Consider the following 21,188-nt stretch of genomic DNA (forward strand, 5'->3'; position numbering starts at 1 on the left):
CAGCTCCAGGCTCCATTACCTCGTTAATGTGGCGCTGCTGCTCCAGGGGACCCTGGGGCCTCTCTGGTGGCATCTGACACTCTGCTGACCTCCCATTTCCTCCTCTGCCTCCTGCCCATGGATGTGGAACCTTCCCCAGGGAGGGGACAGCGCTGTGGTTGGACTGGTTCCTTCCACCAGCCTGGAGACACCCCTGTTCTCCCAGGATTTACACAATCCACACCTATTAAAGCCCAAAACTCCACTGGTAATTCTGTACCTTAAAAAGAATTGACCACTACAATACAAAAAAAAAAAGAAGAAACCATTTTATTGATGTTGTAATATGGGAGAGATTTAGAAAAACATACCTAGAACTCCCTGGATAAGGAAACACAGTTATCAAAACAGGCCAGTTAGTACAACAAAACAAATCCTCTCCAATAAGTTTCAAGTAATGCAATCATAAAAGAATTTGGCTAAAAAGTAACTCTTTACTCTGAGATGTTTTCTGTAATAGTCCTCTAAGAAACTAAAGGAAAGCAGCAGCAGATCTGTTTTACTACAGACACGTATTTAGTAAATATATTAAAGGGATTTCTATATAAAAACTGCCCTGCACATCCAACACTGTCCGCAGCCTCCACGTGGCCTCTTCAATCCTACAAGACTCTGCCCAAAAAGGGAGAAAAAAAAAGGAGATAAACACAAATCTACTGTAAAAAAAGGAGCCCAAGGCCTGGAGGGACAGCTGGGGGAGCCCAAAGAACACAAAGCAGGGAACTCTGACTTCAGCCCTCATTTTTCAGGAATGTGGAGAGGAAGTTTGGCTTTTCTGCATCAGGATTCCCCCTTGGTGGTTATCAGCAAAGGCTTTTAAAAAGGAGACTGAGGTCAGCACTCACTGGTGCTCAATTTAAACAGCTCCATTCCTTAACAGGCTCGTTTTTCAAAGACTTCCCTTGAACAGTAACAAATTTCATGGTTTGTTTTTTTCTTTTTTCATAAAACTTCCTTATGGAAACCATCCTTCAGCTAAAAATGAAGCCTTGTTTCATGGGGAGATTCCAGCAATTAAAAATTCTCCTCCCATTAATCCTCACTACTGACATCTTCCCCCATAAACAAGATTAAAGCACATCATTTACAGCTCAGGCTTCCATGAGGTGGTGCTTGAAAATCCACTGCCTCACTGAGTGCTCAGTCCCACCCTGACGAGGAGTGAAATTGTGCAGCAGCAGCAGGACCAGGGCACTGGGGTCCAGCTGCTGCTCCCCAAACCAGCCCCTCCAGCCCCACTCTCCAGCCTGCAGGAGTCAGGATTGAAGCATTCAGGAACACTCTGAGGGGAGGGAGGGCAGGGAGCGTTAGTGTTTCAATGGAAAACCTGATTTTTTTTAAGTCTTGTAGAAGCAAAGGCACTAAATCTTAAGGTTATATATTAAATAAAGGCTGTAACTTGGCCAGCCAAGTTACAAGAGACAGCAAAACACCTTCCTGTGTGTCACAGCCCATCCTGCTCAGGCAGTGTGACAAATGAGCCACTTTCTCTTCATCATTAAGGGACATCCCCAGCTACAACACTCAGCCACACTGCTCTGCACAGTTTATTTTTAACCATCCCGTGAGAGTTCAAGTTCAAGGATCAACTGGAGCTTCTGGGTAAGGGTCCTGCTTTAATAAGTGGTCAATCAGACATTAATTTAACCTCTATGTCATCATTTTGACAGTTTTAAAAGATGCTCTATACTTTTTATCCATCTCATGAAGACGGTGCCAGGCCTGAAACGCCACAGGCCTGGTTTAGTGTTTGATGAGGAGAAAAGGCTTCAGCTTTGGGAGTTGTTTGGTGCTGGGAGGGTCAGTGCACCCTGCCACCATCACCGGTGTGGCAGCAGCACGAAGGAGCGCAGCAGCAGAGCCACGTCAGCACACCAGGCCCTGCCGCATGCGGATGATCTGCAGCAGGGCAGCCTGCACATCTTCATCCATGTGTCCCTGCAGGAGCAAACACCGTCACAACCACAGGGAATCCCCCCTGAGCATCCCCCACCACCCCCAGGGGCTCTGCAGCCTCACCTGCACGGCGCTGAGCAGGTGTGTCCTGTACACCGCCACCACCTCCTGGTGCTGCCGCGCCGCGTCCTGCGAGACAACGGGACACCAGGTGAGCTCCCCACACCTCCAGCCCCTGCCCCTCCAGCCCTGGCCACTGCCACACCAAGCAAAGCTGCATTTCCAGCTCTAAGTGCTGTCCCTTCCACTAATTGAGGCAAAAAAGTGACTGCTTTTCTGCTGGAGCCAGCCAGAGCTGAGACCACAGAATTTCCTGAGCTAGAGAGGACCACCAGAGCCCAGCTCCCAGCCCCTTGTGGTGGTTGGGAGTCTGGTCAGGAAAAGTCAGAAACTTGAGAAAACTCAGAAAAAAAGAATTAAAACAATCCTACAGCTAGTATTTTGAGCTTGTTATTACTTGGAAGATGTTTACAAGGAAAGTGCTGTTTCTAATGAACCAATATTGTAAGGAGTATTAGCTGAAGATCAATCAGGTCCAACCTTCTCAGAAATAGCTACAAAAAGAATGTGAGGCTAATAAACCCATCTCTCTCCTTCCAAAAACATGAGAGTCATGTTGCTTCCTTCACCTGTCCTCAATACAACAGTGACAGCCCTGCACACCGGCTTCATCACCAGCATCAGCTATTTGGTTAAAAACACCCATTTTAGAACACTTTGCCTTGAAAGAACCTAAAAAGCTAATAAACTCAGCTTTCACCTTCCAAAAACATAAGAGTCATGTTGCTTCCTTCACCTGTCCTCAATACAACACTGGCTTCATCACCAGCATCAGCTATTTGGTTAAAAATACCCATTTTAGAACACTTTGCCTCGTAAGAATCAGCCCTGCAGATACTCTGATAGATGTGTTTGTGAATCTGAGCAGGAGCAGAACTCACTTTGCTCAGACACAGCTTTAATAATGAGCTTCACCGAAGCCACAGAGGTGTGCACAAAATCCCAGCACTCAGGACGTGCCCCCTGCTCTGCCAGTGCTTCGTGGCAAACAACACACCCCAGGCTTCCAGGCAGGGGAACACAACTGAAAGAAATTAAGAAATTACCACCTCACCCTTCCAAGGTGAGAAAAAATACACGGTTGTAAAAAATAACTACAGCTGAGCCTTCAGGAATGGTCTTGGCAGGATTACAGCAGAGCATCCCATGAGCAGAAATTCTCCCACTTTGCTTATATCCTTTTTATCTGGAAAAGCTGTCAAGTGTTGCAACTCAAACCGAAGAGGAAAGCAGAAAAAAAACCTTACAGAGAAGCAGAAGGGAGGGGAAAAGCCCAAGCAAACAAAGGGTAGTGCACTTGTGAAGAGTGAGGCTGCATCCCACCCCTGCTCCAGCGGGCACATCCTCATTTCCCTGTTTACACAGGGAATCAGGCAATGCTACTGCAGGTCAGACAGCACCTTGTGCGAGCACTTACAGCCAGCTGCTGCTGGAGTGTTTTCACTTGGCTCTGGAGCAGTTCCACCTGCTGGTTGTGCCTCTTGGAGGGGATCCCAGTGGTGTATGTCAGCTGGGACAAGCCGTTGAGAGCCTGCTTCAGCTGCTCCACGTCGTTCAGCAGCTCTGTTATCTTTAAAAAATAAAAAAACCACAGAAAACACCATTTAAGGATGTCTCACTCTTTAACACAGAGTCTGGTGAAGCCCAGCAAGCACTGAAGGGTCTGTCCCAGCTTGCTAAGAGAGGACTTTGCTTTATTGACATGCTGGTTCCCACTGTGCTCCCTGGCACCGGGGGGTGTCAGGTACAGACCCTGCAGGTCAGCAGTGATGTAAGGGACTGAAAAAAGGGAGGATCTGAGGATATTCCAGGTTTAACTTTTAGGAGGAATAGTGAACCTTTAGAAGGCAAGTCAGAGATGCCCAACAAACACATCTCCAGAGGAAGCGGGAGCTGATATCCCCAGAAGTCTCAAGCTTTTACAGAATTTAAACACTACACGACGTCCACAACATATAAGGGACTGGAAAAACTTTGCATAATGCAAAATCAGGACTTCAGCTGCTGTGGGCCAGCCCTGGGCTCCGAATGCTCAGCACAAAGTGGTGCTGGAGCACCTCAGGAGCTGCAGCCCAGCCCCTGAATGCTGAGCTGAGAGCACCAAGAGCACGAAGCCCAGACCTCACCTTGTTGTCCTTGGCTTCCACCTGCTTTGCAGACTCCTGGATCCTCTTCTGCAGGTCAATAATGGTCGTCAGGGATTTGTCACACCTCTCCTTCTGGTCCTTGATCTCCTGCTCGATGCTGCAGCTCCTCATCTGGAGCAGCTCCTTCTCGTCCTTGAGGGACAGCTCGCTCCTCCTGGCCTGCAGGGCCTCCTCGCAGGCCTGCTCGTACTTGTGGCTCATGCTGGCCAGGTGCCCAGCCATGCTGCTCACCTGGGCCTCCAGGGCCGCCTTCATGGAGCTGTACTCCGCCACGGCCACCACCTCCTGGCTCCGCAGCTCTGCCAAGGCCTGCTGGCTCAGCTGCAGCTCCGCCTGCAGCCTCAGCACCTCCTCGCTCCTGCCTTGGCTTTCTGCCTCCTTCTCCTGCAGGCTGCGCCTGAGGGCCGCCATTTCCCCCTGCAGCCCTTCCCTCAGCTGGGTGAACTCCACCAGCGGCACCGAGGACTCCTTCAGCTGGGCCAGCTCCCGCTGCAGCTCCCCGACCCGGAGCGTTTCCTCGCGGTACCGCTGCTCCTTCTTGCTCAGGGCCTCCTGCAGCTCCTCCACGGTGCGGCCCAGAGCCTCCCTCAGCGCCTCCAGCTGCTCCGCCGGCGGCTGCGGAGCCGCGGCCGCGTCCTGCCGCCCCTCCTGCCCCGTGTGCTTCCTCAGCAGAGCCCTGAGCTGCCGGCTCAGCCCCTCCATGCTGCTGGCACACAGCCTCTCCAGCCGGCGGGACTGCTCTGCCAGCGCCTGGCTCTGCTGCAGGTCGCTCTGGATGGACAGCACGCCGCTCCTGAGCTGCTCCTTCTCCTCCTCGCTCGCTCTGCGCCGCTGCTCCTGCTCCTGCAGCTGCGCCCTCAGCTCCCTCACCGTGCCCTCCAAGCTCTGCTCCCTGTCCTCCAAGGTGCCCACCGCGGCGTACTTGGACTTGATGCACTCCTGAATGGTGTCCAGCTCCTTCTTCTGGGCTTCGATTTCCGCGTGCAGCTGTGAGATTTCATCCTGCCCCCTCTGGTGCTCGGCCCTGACGGCGGCGTTGCTCTCCTGCAGCTCTTGCACGCTTTTATTTAAAGTATTCACCACGGCTTCGTGATCTTTTAAACTGATATACTCCGTCTTTAATTGGTTCTGTAAGAGTTTCACCTTGTTTTTTAAAGCTCCATTTTCTTCGTTTACCCTCAGGAACTCTTGCTTTATCTCTCCAATTTTGCCCTTCAGATCTGACAACTCCCCGTTGGTTTTTTCCAGGGTGCTGTTCAGGACAGTTTTAACCTCCTCATGTGTGGTGGCCAGCACGTACTGATCCCTCAGGGTCTCCCTCAGGCCAGTGACCTCAGTCACCAGTTTGCCCGCTTTTGCTTGCTCCTCATCGTATTTCTTCTGAAGCTCAGCAAGCTGCTTTTCAAGCTCAATCCCATTCGATTTTAAAGCTTCCACCTCTTTCTTGTGCTGCTCTGGAGACAGGTACACAGCTTGCAAGTGGCTGATATTCTCATTTAAGTCGTTCTTCTCTGCCAGCAACTTTTCAGCTTCTGCTTTGCTTTCATTGTACTTCTTTGTTATTTCAAAAAGCTTTTTTGTCAGGTCACCCACAGCCAGATCATTTGCTTTCTTCAACTCCTCATGAATTTTTAAAGGCACATTCTGGCTTTTAATTTCAGTTTTTAGCATTTGGACTTGCTGCTTCAGCACCTTGTTATCAGCCTGCAATCTTTCAAGTTCCTTCTGCAGAGTCTCATTCTTGTGTGATAGCTCAGAAATTGCCTTCCCCAGCTCCTCCTCCCTCTGCTCAAACCCACTCCTCATTTGCTCGTGCTCCTCTGCCTTCACATGCCGTGCCAGCTGAGCTCTCTGACTCTCAGCCTCCCTCTGTAACAGCACAACCTCCGCCTGCAGCTTCTCCAGCTCCCCTTCCACCTCTGCCAGCCTCCTTGCTTTCTCATTCACCTCGTCTGACAGCAAACCCTTCATGTTCTCAAACTGCTCTGCGCTCACAGACTGCGCCAATTTGGCTGCCGTCTCCCTGAGCTGCCCTTCCAACTCCGTGACATTCCTGCCCCTTTTATCTCGCTCCATCTCCACCTTCACCAGCTCCTTCTGCAACCTTTTGTTTTCCTCCACCAGCCTGCCCTCGTCCCTCTGGAACTCTGCCACCAGCAATTCGTTCTGCTTGATCTGGTTCCTCAGTTTCCCCACCTCGGCCGAGGCTCCCTCGTACTTGGCTTTCATCTCCCGGAGCTGCTCCTTGAGCTCCTCCGCCACCTTGGCGCTCCCCGAGGCCACCTCGCTGGCCAGGTGCTCCTTGAGCGCCAGGAAGTGGCTCTGCATCTGCTTCACTTTGCCCTCCGAGTCGAACATCCTCTTCTGCACGTCCTTCAGGGCGTCCTCCAGCTGCCTGACCTGGCTGTCCGACTCTGCCTTGCTCCTCTCGCACTCCGAGGCCAGAGCCCTGCACTCCGAGCCCTTCAGGGCCAGCTCCCTCTGCAGCTTGCTGATCTCCTCCTTGGCTGCCCCAAAGCAGCTCCTCAGGCTCTCCAGCTCTTTCTTCAGAGCCTCCTTCTCGCAGCTGGGCGCCTGGGCAGGCAGGGAGAGCTCCAGGGGCCTCAGCAGAGACCTGGACTGCAGGGAAATTGGCACAAAAAATAAAAGTTCACAACTCGGACAGGTCATGGACACGTGTTTATTGCTTATTATTTAACGTGGGAACTGCCACTATTTAATATGGGAACTTATTGTAAATGCAGGTAAACCCACTGGGAAGAAATGCTGATGACTGACTCCAGTTCAGAAGGCTGAATGATTTCTTTATCATAACTATGCTAGAATACATTAATATACTATTTAAAGGAGATACTAAAACTACAAACCTACTTTTTCTAACTCCCATATCTAACTCTAACACAACTCCTGACCCTCTCTGAGAGCCCAGCCCCAGGTGGGTTGGGTTGGCCACCAGCTCAAACAATCCTCACCAGGATCCAACCAAGCAACACCCCAGGTAAACAATTCTCCAAACACATTCCACATGGAAAAACAAGGAGCAGAAATAGAAATGGTTTTCTCTTTCTTCTCTCTGTGCTCCTCTCTGAAAAATCCTAAGAGAGAAGAATGTGCCTACCACAGGAACTGCCATTACTTAATATGGGAACTGCCTAAAATCCAGTTGATTTGAGCATCATTAGTATAAGAGATTTATCTTTTTTTTTTATTACAGCAAGTGATTCTTGCCCCTATTAGAGAACAGGTATTTCAGCTTTTAACAGCAAAAATCTCAGTTATAGCTCTGCATTATTGCTTCCCAATCATGGAATGGTTTGGGTTGGAAGGGACCTTAAAACCCATCCAGTGCCACCTTTGCTATGGCAGGGACACCTCCTACTGTCCCAGGCTGCTCCTAACCCCATCCAGCCTGGCCTTGGGCACTGCCAGGGGAGCCACAGCTTCTCTGGGAATTCCATTCCAGCTCCTCCCCACTCTCCCAAGGAACCATCCCTTCCCAGTATCCCATCTAAACCTAGAGGGGCAGGTATAATGCATTAATTCCACTTCCCTTGTTCTGCATTCATATTTAATCACTCATCTGCTAGAACAAATTTAATTTATTAAGACATTGCTCCCATCCCTCAAGTGTGTGAAAATGATTTTACAAGGAATCAGAGGAGAGAATGCCATGGCTAACAGACCCTTCTTGCTGAAAAGACTGAGGAATGCAGCCACGTGGAATTCTAGAAGGGTCTGTGTTTGAAGGGACCTTAAACACCACCTCACTCCACCCCCCCAAGGGACTGCAGGACCTTGTTTATACCCAAATTGTTGTTTAAAAAGGTTGATAGCTACCAAACAGAATTGTCAGGGAAGTCTTATAATAGCAGGCAGGAAAATGAAATAATCAGTATATTATATTATTTTATTATAATCATGCTATTATATATTATTAAATTAGAAAATATGATGGAGATGGATCCCCAGTTGCCAGAGTGACTGTGTAAAACACGCTGAGGAGAGCTCAGGACAGACCCAGCAGCTCCTGGCATTTACAGCCCTGTCACAGACAGGACTCTAGAGGGCACCCACAGTAAAAAATAAACACAGAAAAGCAAGAATTGCCCAAAACTGTGTGCTCAGAAGCAATGCTCAATAAACACACTTTTATAAGCACATTTAGCTTCCCCAGCACGACTATCTCAGAGTTCCTTCCCGTGGTAAAATATTTATTACCTGGGATTCCACTGCAAACGCTTGGCCTTGTTTAAGTAATAAATCTTCTTTTCCTGGATTTTCAAAGCAAACAGTGTTTAGGTTCTGGTTAAAAACAGGAACACAATCACAAGAACACTGATTTTCCTGCCCAGCTTTATTCTGGTCACTGGGGTCACACTAGGCTGAAGGCTGGCGTTTAAGTACTTGTTATTAAAACAAGTTCTACTTAATTAATCCCCACAGGAAGCCTGGCCAAAGCTCTCCTAAGGAGGAGGAGAGAAGTGGTTTGCCAGGCTGCGTTCTGGTCCTGCAGAAGGGTCAGAGCTGGCAGCTTGCCCAGCTCATGTCTGCACGAGACCTCGGCAGGGAAAGCATCCCCTGCACTCCACATCCATGACTCCTCCTGCCAGGCAGCCAAACACTCAAAATGCCATTTAATCTGTCAAGAGCCCTTGTGCTACACAAGTGCAAGGCAGGTCTGCAGCTGGGCTGCACGCAGGAGGCTCCAGCTCCTGGGAATGGCTTCACTCCTGTCCCAAGTGGGAGCTCAGGTGCTGAGCTGAAGTCAAAGCTGCTCCACTCCCGCTCTGACCTGAGCCAGGGCAGCCCCTCAGCCAGGCAGGGCACTGCTCAGCCTGCAAGGATGGAAAGGGCTGCTCCCCTGGGAGCAGGGATGCTGCCCAGCTCGCTGCTCGTGTGAGCAGAGCACACAGCAGAGCCCCCAGCACGTGTGCCAAGGCCAGGCACTCCTGGGAGATGGATCAGTGGTGCCCTGGCAGCTCCAGGCACTCCTGGGAGATGGATCAGTGGTGCCCTGGCAGCTCCAGGCACTCCTGGGAGATGGATCAGTGGTGCCCTGGCAGCTCCAGGCACTCCTGGGAGATGATCAGTGGTGCCCTGGCAGCTCCAGGCACTCCTGGGAGATGGATCAGTGGTGCCCTGGCAGCTCCTCCAAACACAGCTCAGGGCTGGACAGGAGGCCTGGCTGCACTTCAGCAACAGGAAGAGATGAGCAAAACCCCCTTTTATCCCTGCATTCCAACCCCCCACCATGCACAGCAAGCCTTAACAACAAACTGTACTCACTGTTTCCAAAGTTACCTCCAGACCCCGCAGAGTCGCCCTAAAATCAAAGGGCAAGAAACAAAAGTGAAGCTGCAAATTCATTTCAAATTTCTGCTCTATGTTAAACTAGGGGTGAAGGGGCAGGGAAAGCTTTTGCAATGAGACAATCATTCAGCAGTTTCAGCAATTTAAAATGCTGAAGTACTTCCTACTGTAAATATCAATTGCTATATCCCATTTCGAATCGTTCAACGTACTTCATAATACTTGAGTTTAGCTTTGAGAGCTTCAATAGTCCTTAAACTTTCTTCCTGCTGCTTTTCCTTGGTAGTCAGGATTTTCTTCAACTCGTCTTTCTGAAAGAGAAGGAGTGCCACATAGCCAAAGCCACAAGAATGGACAGGTTTTTAACACCTCAAGGAACTCCTTGAAGAGTTTGGACAGAACTTCAACCAAGATCAGCACCGAAAGAATCCCTCATTTTTGCTTCTGGAATTGCTCTTCAAGACTGCTCCTCTACAGAAGGAGTCTTGAAGAATGAGTCAAGAATATGCACCAACATAACCTGCTACTGTTTAATTAATTCATATTGGTTAGTCTTGCATTACTGAAAGTCACTACAGAGATGCTTAATGTTATCAGTGTGCTTAATTGCTTTAAAGGAGCCATGGGAATGGTCATTATTTGCAGGAACAGAAATGCTGTGCAGCTGCATAAACTGATCCAGAGCAGTAGATGCTTCATTTGGCATTTTTAGTAGCTTTTAAGCAATGTACTTAAAACTGCAGAGGAAATAAAAGAGAGAGCTGCTTCCCCTACTCCCCAGTGCTGTTACACCTGCAGGTGACACATCCTACCTCATTCTCAAGATCATCTGCAAACATTTGCTCCTGCAAAAATGACAAAAAAATCCCCCCCAAATCATTTTCTCAATGATGTTTAAGGGATTCACACACAGTTCATCAGCTGACAAATCCACCCAGCTTCCAATCTCCCCTTCCATTTTCCACCCAGCTTTATTGCTCTGTTTCCTATTTCCCTAGCCAGGATGGCTGACAGAGCAATGGCTCTGGGAACTGGAATATCTCCTGTTTTCCAGCTCAGACTTTCCAGAAGAAGTTTGCTGATTTGGGGAAGTTTCTATTAAGAAGTTTATTTTATAAAGGCAATGCTTAAAACTGGAGTTCAGACAAGCCAGGGACTGCACTAAGAAATATTCTTTCTATTCATGGGCTACATTTAGGAGAAGCTGCATAAATGTACCTCTAAAAAATAGCAAAAAAAAAAAAAAATCCAAAAATCCTCTTTATGTTTTTCTTTCTACGAGCCACACTTACACCTCCAAAAAGAGGGAGATTTTTTAAAAATCAACATTTCAAATTTGGTGAGCAACTTCTGCTGAAAACCTTTGGCTTTGTTTTCTTGCCAACAGAAGATTTCTTTTTTTTCTCTGTGCTTCCATGTCCAGTACCAGCTGGAAAAGCAGCTGATGACACAGCCCTGCCACATACCAGGCAGGCACCCCAAGCCTTGGGTTACCTCACTGAGCTGCAGCTGCAGCCCACTGATCCTGTCCAGCAGCATCCTCTGCTCCTCCTGCACTTCTCTCATCCGGTCCTTCAAATCTTGGTTTTCCAGCTCCAAGTCCTTCAAAGTTAAATATGACACTTATAAATGGAAATTAAGACCTCCCCACACTACACACACATTGGGAAAGGTGAAGACTCTGAGCTAACAGATTTAAATCTTCAGATTTACTGAGGACTCCAAGCCCTGCCCAGCCTTTTGAAAACTGCAATGACATGGGAATGAGGTGGGAAAATAATGCTGCTTAGTAGAACAATTATGACACAGATTATTTTTAGTACGACACAAACATACATCTCTAGAGAATGTTAAAAAAATAAATCTTCCTACTTGTGACTGATTTTGCTGCAGAGGCAGAAGGTTAGGAGGTAGGAAAGGTTAAGACAGGGACACTTCCAACTATTTATTAGCTGAAAAAGCGCAGTTTTTTCCTGAAAAAAAGTTTACAGCTCATCTGCATAATTTCCACAGCGCACACCATGCAATGAGGGTTGAAGCAAAGAGCAGTGCGTGATCAGTGCTCACTTCAGCAGCCCAGCCTGCCTTTAGTGGCTCCTGATCCACCCACCTGAGTGCTGGGCTCCTTCTGGGACACTCTGGGCTCCTCCTGTGCTCCACAGCCCCGGCCCCACCTCTGGGACACGCTGGTGACCTGCAGTGCAGCAGGAGAACGTTCCTCAGATCCCTGTGCCACCCCAGCTCCCACTGGGACCGGGGTCACCCCGACCCCATCCCCACACAAATGATCCCTTCTCAACACCTCGGTGACAAACAGCCCCAGCAAGTACCTTCTGCTCAGCCTGCCCTCTCTTCATGCTGTCTCTTCCTAAAAAAGCACCACAAAAATGAGGAGTTACAAAAGGCATTTCCTTCAGATCCGTGAAACAACCACACATTCAGCTAATTCCATCCCCCTCCCACCCTGGGAGGGCATTTCAAAAAATAGCTCACCATATTCCTATAAAATAAAGGCTATTTCTATAAATAAGGGAAAATAACTCCCATGATCAATACTGTTAAGCCCTCGAGGCATCAGAGCCTGCAACCCTCTTAAAAGCTTTGCTAAAGCCACACAACCCCAAGAACTGCCCTTCCCCTCCCAACCAGGCAGTTCGTGACCTTTGTGGCCAAAGGAGCACAGCTGCCCTCCAAAACAGCTCCTGGAGCCACGGGAGCAGGGACACAATTCCACCCAAAGGAAGGTGTTGTAGCTTCCTCCTACCTCTGCTGCAGTCCTCAAGGGCAGCTTTTATTAAAGCCAAAATGTCAATATTGTCCCCAATCCTGGCATAGTAAGCACAGTCATGCCCAAGGCCATCAGTCAAGGCAGCATCAGCACCATTCCTGAGCAGCACCTCCACGGCATCCTTGCAGCCATATTCACAGCCCAGCATGAGGGCAGTCCTGGGGTGGGGAGAGAGACGGGCTGAGAGGTGGGGGGACCCCTCAGAGCATCACCCACAGAGCTAACCCCGCTGCCTGCCACAGAAACCTCAGCCAAGGCACCTCCCCTCTGCCCACAGGGCAAACAGCTTTCCAAAGTCACCAGGGCAATGTTTAAATATTTGTGAAAGAGCAAACAAACCCACCACAATAACAATATTTCCACAAAACCAGACTTGCTGCCTTTGAAAGGCACCCGGTGTTTGGAGAGCTCCCACGACTTTGGTTTCCTCTACCAGGTGCAAGTCTCAACAAACACAACAAACACCAGGCAAGGAGTTAAGGCAAGGTTTGGACAGGGGTCCTGGGAGCTTCCCCAAGCACTCCCCAGCTGCAGGACGTGCAATGTGAGTAGCCAGCCTTTATCCCATGGCAGCCTCAGGACTTGTCCAGGAAATAACTGGCAAAAGCAGCAGCTCCAAACAGATCCCCCTCCCCTGGCCCCAGGAATAAACAGCTCAGTGTCCCTTGGGAGCTCCAGTGCCCTCAGGAATTCCTGCCACAACACCACTTTTGCCACGGCCCATCGTGCACGTTGATCCCAAAGGCTGCTTGGGACAGAAAAACCCTTCAAACAACCAAGTGCAGGTTCCCTGCTGGCAAGAACAAGCCTGGGAATATTCTGGATGCCAGCAGGAGCAGGAGAAAAGGCCAGGTTTCTCTGCCAGGCAGAGGCCGGGTTTCCCTGAAGTGGCAGATCCAGTGCTGGACTAACCCCAGGCTGAGCAGACGCACTGTGCCAAGGGGCAGCGCTCCCTCCCGTGCCAGCAGGACCCCCAGAGTGCCCCCCAGGGACCCCCAGAGTGCCCCCCAGGCCTCACCTGCTCTGCTTGTCCCTGGCATTGACGTCGGCCCCCCTGTCCAGGAGCAGCTGGCAGAGCGCGGGGCGGCACATCTGGGTGGCCAGCACCAGCGGTGTCCTCCCGTCCTGGGGACAGAGGGACAGCCTGAGGGCAGGGCAGGGGGCACAGGGGGCCAGCAGCCCCCCGTGAGCAGCAGGACCTGCAGCAGGAGGGGAGGCAGCCCCTTACCCCGTCCTTGCAGTTGACGGCGGCGCCGTGGTCGCAGAGCAGCTGGATGCTGGCAGAGCAGTCGGACATGGCTGGGGACAGACAGGGAGGTGACACAGGGCAGGGAGGGGACCTCGTGCTGTGACAGCAGCCTGGGGAGGCCCCAGGCACAGCCCTGGGTGTGCATCTGCTTCACCAAAATCCCCAGAGCTGAGCTGAGCTGAAGCCTTGTCACAGGCACATTTCTCTCTCCCTCTCAGGATTTTTCACAGAGGAGCACAGAGAGAAGAAAGAGGAAACAATTTCTATTCCTGCTCCTTGTTTCTCCCATGTTTGGAGAATTGTTTACCTGGGGTGATTGCTGGGTTGGATTCTGGTGAGGATTGTTTGAGCCTGGTGGCCAATCCAACCCACCTGGGGCTGGGCTCTCAGAGAGGGTCACAAATTGTGAGTTAGATATGCTAGTTAGACCAAGTAGCTATGTAGCTCCAGTATCTTCCTTTATATAATATATTAATGTATTTTAGCATAGTTATAATAAAGAAATCATTCAGCCTTCTGAACTGAGTCAGACATCAGCATTTCTCCCCACCAGCTTTGCGTGCATTTCCAAAAAAGCCTGACAAGGCTGCAGGGCTCAGCTCTCACACCACCCAAAGCCATCAGACACTGCTGGGCCAGACACCCTGCAGAAAACCCAGAGGAAAGGGTCTTCCCCTGCTCTCAGCACTGCCCCAAAACTCTGCTCCTGATACTCGGAGATTTTACTCAACTTTACCTCAGACCTCCAAGCTCCACAAGACTGTTAAATCCTTATTGAGGACAAATGTCATGACAATATAAAATACTCTCTCCTACTACAGCCACCAAAATTAAAGGAGAGGAATTCAGTCCATCTGGAAGTAAGCCCATTAATTAAATCTTCATTTCCATACAGTTACCAGCAAAGCAAAGCCTTTCACCTGCATCATGAAGAGCAGTTCTTCCCTGGAGATCCACATTCTCTGTCGGGCAATTGTACTGTTAAAATAAATAATCCCAGTTACCAACCAGAATCCAGACTGCATGTACAACATCAGGTGTTTGAGCTTTACATTAAAGCAGTAAAACGTGATTTAAGTAAAAAATATGCACAGGAATTGCACAGTTCATTAGACTTTTCACAGACAGTGAGCCTTTATATCTGCATGGAGACATGCATCAATTAAAAGTTTAAAAAACCCCATTCAAATAACAAAAAAAAAAAAAAAAAAAATATCAAATGAGCATACACTGACCAGGAATAAATGAAAAAAAAAATACACATCACATAAACCTAAGACAACCCCCCAACACTGTTTCATTAATGAGAGTTTGTGGCTATAAATGCCCAGCTTTTGAAGCAAACACCACTCTGGAGCAGCCAGTGTTGCTGTTCCTAAACTGCATTCAGACAGGGAACAGCAGCCTTTCAAAGACACTCGGCCCCATTTTCTTCAAGAACCACAAACTACACCTTGATTTGATAGTCTACGAAAATATTAAAAAAAAAAGTTTATTTTCTTTATTTTAGCCCTCTTTCAGTCCCAACCTGGTATTTAACATGAAAAGGTCTCTTCCCCACGACTCAAAAATAATCTGATTGATTAAGAAAGAAATCACAGATCCCACTTTTGACGCAGTGTATGTAAAGCCATCTTTTCCCCCTCAGGAGGAGAGCTGTAAGAGACAAGCTGTGTTTCAGTACCTGTAAGAGCTTCTGCAAGCACAAAGCGTGGCCATACTTTGCAGCCAAGTGCAGGGCGTTTCTGCCTAAAAACAGAGAACAGCAGCTCAGTGAACTTCTGAACATTCCCAGCATTTTAGATACAACATTCCTGTGTGCCAGTCCCTGCAGATCTGTGCTGAGACATCTCCTCTCTACTCCTCACCTTGTCACAGCTTTTTCCTACTCCAGTCAATCTTCACTCAAGGATGAGCTCTCGTTTGTGAAATGAATCTCAAAACACTGCATCTGACTCTACACAAGGATTTAAAAAAATCAACTCTCCCATAAGAGGAGGAGGCCAAGTTATCTCTGTAGATTTTCTTGTTCTCAGCTTCGTATTAAACCTATTAAATTCAGAGGTAATAACCTGAAAATTAACACCTGTTGTTAACTGTCTCTTCCATAAGGCCTTCCACAAACTCTGCTACCACACAAGGAAATCTGGAAGGTTCAGGTGAACTCTGAGCTCCTGAGGCATACAAACACCTCCCACAACATTCCTGAAATTCATTTAAAACTGCCCTGAATCCTCACCTCAAGTTCATTTAAAACTGCTCTTATCCTGTTGATCTCACTCAGAATGCTGACCTCACCAGGGAGTCTGGAGCACATTATAAACACAATTACAGCAGCACAAACCCACACTCCTTAAGTTCTGCTGCATTCATGAATTCCACAACAGGCCAGTTTCCTCGGACCAGCAACAAGTCACATAAATAATTAGGTTTTTGCCAGCTACAGAAAGAAGGAAGAGCTATCCTGTGGTCCAGCTTAACTTTATTGCAGAATAAAACCCAGCATTTTCAGGCTGCCCTTTCAGGGCTTGTGAGGAAACCCACCTGCAGCATCAGTGGCTGTGATATCAACTCCGTGCACCAGGATGGTATTCAAGCAATCCAGATTTCCCTTTGATGCTACAACATGGAATCTAAAAAAAAAACAAACAGAAAAGCCCTTGCTTAGGCACAGCTGGTATGTACACAAAAATGGCAATATTGGCCAGGAAAGACCAAACCAGCAGCTGTGTAAGGGAAGTGTTACAGGGGCCAGCCCTGGACAGCATCCAGAGTTAAGGGTTCTGCAAATATTACTTCAAGGAACAAGGCAAATTTCCTGAGAAACAATCACTGTTTACCTGCATGAGTGAACCAGGTGAAATACCAGTGGGGTTTCAGTTTCTCTTTAATACTCAAACCCGGCAAGAGCAAGTCTTTAAACACTGATCACTTGGAAGCAAAGATTGTTTGGGCGTGGCAGGCACATTTTTTTCTCTCTCAGGATTTTTTCATAGAGGAGCACAGAGAGAAGAAAGACAAAACAATTTCTATTTCTCTCCTTGTTTTTCCATGTGGAATGTGTTTGGAGAATTGTTTACCTGGGGTGATTGCTGGGTTGGATCCTGGTGAGGATTGTTTGAGTCTGATGGAACAATCCAACCCACCTGGGGCTGGACTCTCAGAGAGGGCCAGGAGATGAGAGTTAGATATGATAGAAAAAGTAGGTTTGTAGTTTTAGTATCTCCTTTAAATAGTATATTAATGTTTTATAGTATAATTATAATAAAGAAATCATTCAGCCTTCTGAACTGAGTCAGACATTGTCATTTCTTCACACTGGGTTCACCTGCATTTATTACAATATTTGGGAGTTTCCCTTTCCAGCCAGCTGGGTTCCAGCTTAGTGAAGCTACATTTAGATGAGGTATCCCCCAGATTTCTGTACTCAAAAGGCTTCTAGAGCAGCAGGAGCATGAATTCCAGCAGCCTCCCAGCAGCACTCCCGAGCTCGGGGCGTCACTCACGCGGATCTCCCCTCCACGTCCAGCTTGGTGGGGCTGACCCCCTTCTTGGCCAGGATGGATGAAACCTTGTCCACATCGCCCCTCTCCGCTGCCTTCATCAGCCTGTCATCGTACTTGCTCCAGTCTGGGTTCAGCTGCAGACAGAAGCAGATGTCAGCTCATGGAGCAGCACAAAACCCACCTGGCTGTACAAACTGCACCCACCGGGGTGTTGGGAGTCACCTGTGCAACATCCCCGTTGGCATGGAACGTGCAGAGCTTTGGGACAGCCTGGCTCAGCCTCTCTGGTCCTAAAGGAGACCTTTAGGATCTCATTTCTTTAGTTTTCCTCATTCCGTTTTCAGTTTGCCTTGGTTCAGTTTCATATTCCCACAATAAATGGATGCACTAAAAATACACTCCAGGACATGGCTTTTCCTGGCTGTGCCAGACTGTTCAGAGGGTCATAAATTAGCTAAGTGTGATATTCGAGGGAAGAACAGCTACTGAGCTGCAGAAGAAAGAAATTCAAAGCTGATAGTTTGGAACTGCCTGCAGTTCCCCAAGCGCTGCGGAGGGCAGAGGAAGCCCAAGTCAGATATAAATAGACCACCAGCACCCAGCCCAGACAGCCCTCACCCCCCACTCCTCTCTTGTTTACTTCAAACTCAGACTTTCAGGCCCCAGGCCAAGCCTCCCATCCCAAAATGCAGAGTTTGTTCTCTTCCCTGCCAAACCATCCCTCGGAACAGCTCAGGGCTTTTCAGGAAACTGCTCTGTGACAGAACCTCACATCCCAGCTGCACACTGATGACTGGATGCTCAAGGAACTTTTAAGGGAAGAGCAAGGCTTCCAATGGAGGATTTTAATCAAAACAGGAGTATGACATTCTAATCTAACTCTGCACTGCAAAAGAATTTGCTGGTAAAGGTGAGACACGAGCAGCCTGTGGATGCATGAAGTTACTTTTCACTGTGGGTCAGAAATTCCTCACATTAAACCAGGTAACCCCAGCCCTGGGTTTGTTTAAGTAAAAGAGGCTACACAAAAAAGAACAACCCCAAAAATCCACTGCCACCACCTGCACCTGCAGTGATCTGGAAAAGGGAGCTGCCCTCATGATCAGAGGAGACAGAGGGGATCCCATAAATCCATAAGAGACGATTCCACACTGTTCAGTGGTACCCAGGACAGGAAGGAATGGCCAGAAACTAAAATACAAGCATTTCCACCTCAACATGAGGAAGAACTTAGTTCTTGGAAGTTCATGGAAGGGGCAGAGCCCTGGAGCAGCTGGATTCTCCCTCTCTGGAGACATCCCCAGCCCACCTGGACACGTCCCACCTGCCCCAGGTGAGCCTGCCTGTGCAGGGCTGGCCTGGAGGATCTCCAGAGGGCCCTTCCAGCCCTAACGACCCCGGTGATAATCTTTACTCCGCTTTCCCACAATAAACAAGATTACAGTAATCATGAAGGCTTAGCAGCAGCTAACCCGGTCCAGCCCTGCCAGAAGTGACAGGAGTAATAAAAATAGAGCACTAATGAAATTAGCACTGGTGCTGCCCGCTGAGGTGCAGCACTGACTCATCAATCAATTAACACATCCATTAGCCTGAAAGCCAAGGCAGCCTGGCCTGAGAAGTCATCACCAGTGCCACGTCCCTCCCCAGCCTGGACAGGCTGCCCTGCAAAGCCACCTCCTCCTGCAAGGCTTAGCTTTTCATGTCAAATACCTCAGAGACTGTGCACACACAGCATCAACTGTGCTCCCTAAATTCTCCCAGTGCCTTCCCATCCCTACAGGACAGAGATCTCACCCTGGGTGTTCACACTGGGGTGGGATTGCTGGGTTGTACCTCTGCAGCTGATACCTGCCAGCACAGCTCGCCCAAATGGACAGAAAATCCTCCCAAACCCGCCCCAGCCAGTCCCTGCTCCCATTTCATAGAAGTTCTGATTAACAGAAGCATTACTTAAAAAAAAAACCAACACTTCAGTCATTCGTATCCACAGCCCGTGGTGTACTGAATTTAAAAGGGGATGGGGGGACAGGACACAGGGAATGATTCCCACAGCCAGAGGGCAGGGATGGATGGGATATTGGGAAGGAATTCTGTCTGCGAGGGCAGGCAGGCCCTGCACAGGTGCCCAGAGCAGCTGTTGGTGTTCCTGGATCCCTGGCAGTGCCCAAGGCCAGGCTGGATGGGGCTGGGAGCAGCCTGGGACACAAATAATTGATTTCCCCAGGTGTCCCTGCCCATGGCAGGTTGTGGAATGGGATGAGCTTTAAGATCCCTTCCAACCCAAACCATTCCATGCTTAAATCATTATATATTTAACAAACACATTTCACATTTAAGGAAGATTCCTCGCAGGAGGAGCTGCTAAGGCGATACAACACTCATTAATTAAACAGAAGTACTACACCCCACTTGCACAATCCGAGCTTTCACCTTTTTGCAGCTGTAAATTCCTGCCAGGATACGAGAGCCCAGGCAGAGCTCTGAGATACCTACTGCGTCCTTGGCTGCACAGGAGAACCAACAAATCATGCTGAGCTGCTGCAGGATCTGAGAGCCCAGGTAATTCTCTGAGATACCTACTGCATCCTCGGCTGCACAGGAGAACCAGCAGATCATGCTGAGCTGGATACCAGAATCTGAGAGCCCAGGTAAAGCTCCGAGATACCTACTGCGTCCTTGGCTGCACAAGAGAACCAACAGATCATGCTGAGGTGGATACCAGGATCTGAGAGCCCAACCAGAGCTCCGAGATACCTTCTGCATCCTTGGCTGCACAAGAGAACTAACAAATCATGCTGAGCTGCTGCCAGGATCTGAGAGCCCAGGTAGAGCTCCGAGATACCTACTGCGTCCTTGGCTGCACAAGAGAACCAACAAATCATGCTGAGATGGATACCAGAATCTGAGAGCCCAACCAGAGCTCTGAGATACCTACTGCATCCTCGGCTGCACAAGAGAACCAGCAGATCATGCTGAGCTGGATACCAGAATCTGAGAGCACAGCCAGAGCTCTGAGATACCTACTGCATCCTTGGCTGCACAGGAGAACCAACAAATCATGCTGAGCTGGGTACCAGGATCTGAGAGCCCAGGTAATTCTCTGAGATACCTACTGCGTCCTTGGCTGCACAAGAGAACCAGCAGATCATGCTGAGGTGGATACCAGGAGCCACCAGCTCCGTCACGGCGAGGAACTGCTGCTCTGCACCACCTGCAGCTCCTCCTGCTCCATCCTCACTTAGCTGGGCTCCCCGAGGGTGCTCTCCCCATCCTCAGCATCCTCTTCAGCCTTCATAACTCCGGGAGTGCTGGAGGAAGGAGCCGGAGCCCGGCCAGAGGCACGCTCGGACAGCCGGACAGAGCTCCCAGGACAGCTCTGCTACACAGCCCCAGCCAGCCCCATCAGCCCCATCTATTTTCTGATAAGGCACTACTTGATAGGCAGATAGAAAGCAATAGCCATTAATACATTCCCGGCGTGCCCGCGCCCTGAGTCACGGTGCGCGAGTGAACTCAGGGGACAGGCACGTCCCCAGCCCCGCTGCAGACGGGCAAACGCTCTTTTAAAATAACAAACACGGTCCTGACAGCCACCTCACCCCCACGGAGGGCTCAGCACCGCTAATAACACACCAGGACTGAAATACTCCAGCAGTAATTCCTTCCCCGCTCCGCCGCGCCAGAGCCGCAACCAGACTCGGGCTCAGACTTCAGACAGCTACAACTGCCGAGCAGATGGAATGCACAATCCTATTTTGACAGAAATGTAACCCATTCTAAATTAGAAAACACACATGCCTCTGCTTTAAAAAAATTCTCCTTTCACAGCACTGAAACCCTTCCTGAATAAAACCTGGTTTCAGCTTACTGCTGCTGCCAGTCTGTCTCCCAACATGTGAAACGAGAGGAGTCACAGAGGCTGTGAAAACACTAAACAGACAGCACAATGATTAACAGGAGGGAGATGGAGAATCCCCTTTCACAAGTTTTAAATTTAAGTGGAGATCTCCCAAGTGCTGTATTTAGAGGAGTAGGTCAACGCGACAAGCAATGCACTGTTTTGTCTGCAGGAGGGAAAGCTGGTCCGGGGCCAGGAAAACACTTACACTCACCCTGGAGGACACACAGCA

At 49.3% G+C, this 21,188-nt stretch overlaps 1 protein-coding gene across 2 annotated transcripts in view; it reads right to left on the bottom strand.

Moving 5' to 3' along the window:
• Positions 1-291: 291 nt before the first annotated feature.
• Positions 292-21,188, bottom strand: part of UACA (uveal autoantigen with coiled-coil domains and ankyrin repeats) — a 28,327-nt gene continuing 7,430 nt past the window's right edge. The window contains exons 2-19 of one of the 2 annotated variants that reach the window (XM_030281670.4): positions 17,056-17,189; positions 16,094-16,182; positions 15,234-15,298; positions 14,470-14,527; positions 13,529-13,599; positions 13,319-13,425; positions 12,277-12,458; positions 11,843-11,880; positions 11,623-11,706; positions 11,007-11,114; positions 10,325-10,357; positions 9,725-9,823; positions 9,489-9,525; positions 8,421-8,473; positions 4,182-6,821; positions 3,473-3,625; positions 2,059-2,124; positions 292-1,977 (exon numbers count right to left, since the gene is read on the bottom strand). In XM_030281670.4, the coding sequence (XP_030137530.4) occupies positions 1,906-1,977; positions 2,059-2,124; positions 3,473-3,625; positions 4,182-6,821; positions 8,421-8,473; positions 9,489-9,525; positions 9,725-9,823; positions 10,325-10,357; positions 11,007-11,114; positions 11,623-11,706; positions 11,843-11,880; positions 12,277-12,458; positions 13,319-13,425; positions 13,529-13,599; positions 14,470-14,527; positions 15,234-15,298; positions 16,094-16,182; positions 17,056-17,189 (4,089 nt within the window). In that variant the 3' untranslated portion in view covers positions 292-1,905. The remainder of the gene's footprint in view (positions 1,978-2,058; positions 2,125-3,472; positions 3,626-4,181; positions 6,822-8,420; positions 8,474-9,488; positions 9,526-9,724; positions 9,824-10,324; positions 10,358-11,006; positions 11,115-11,622; positions 11,707-11,842; positions 11,881-12,276; positions 12,459-13,318; positions 13,426-13,528; positions 13,600-14,469; positions 14,528-15,233; positions 15,299-16,093; positions 16,183-17,055; positions 17,190-21,188) is intronic. The other variant, XM_030281671.4, reaches the window with a different exon arrangement.

The sequence above is a fragment of the Taeniopygia guttata genome, chromosome 10, assembly GCF_048771995.1.
Source record: "Taeniopygia guttata chromosome 10, bTaeGut7.mat, whole genome shotgun sequence".
NCBI classification, from domain to species: Eukaryota; Metazoa; Chordata; class Aves; order Passeriformes; family Estrildidae; genus Taeniopygia; species Taeniopygia guttata.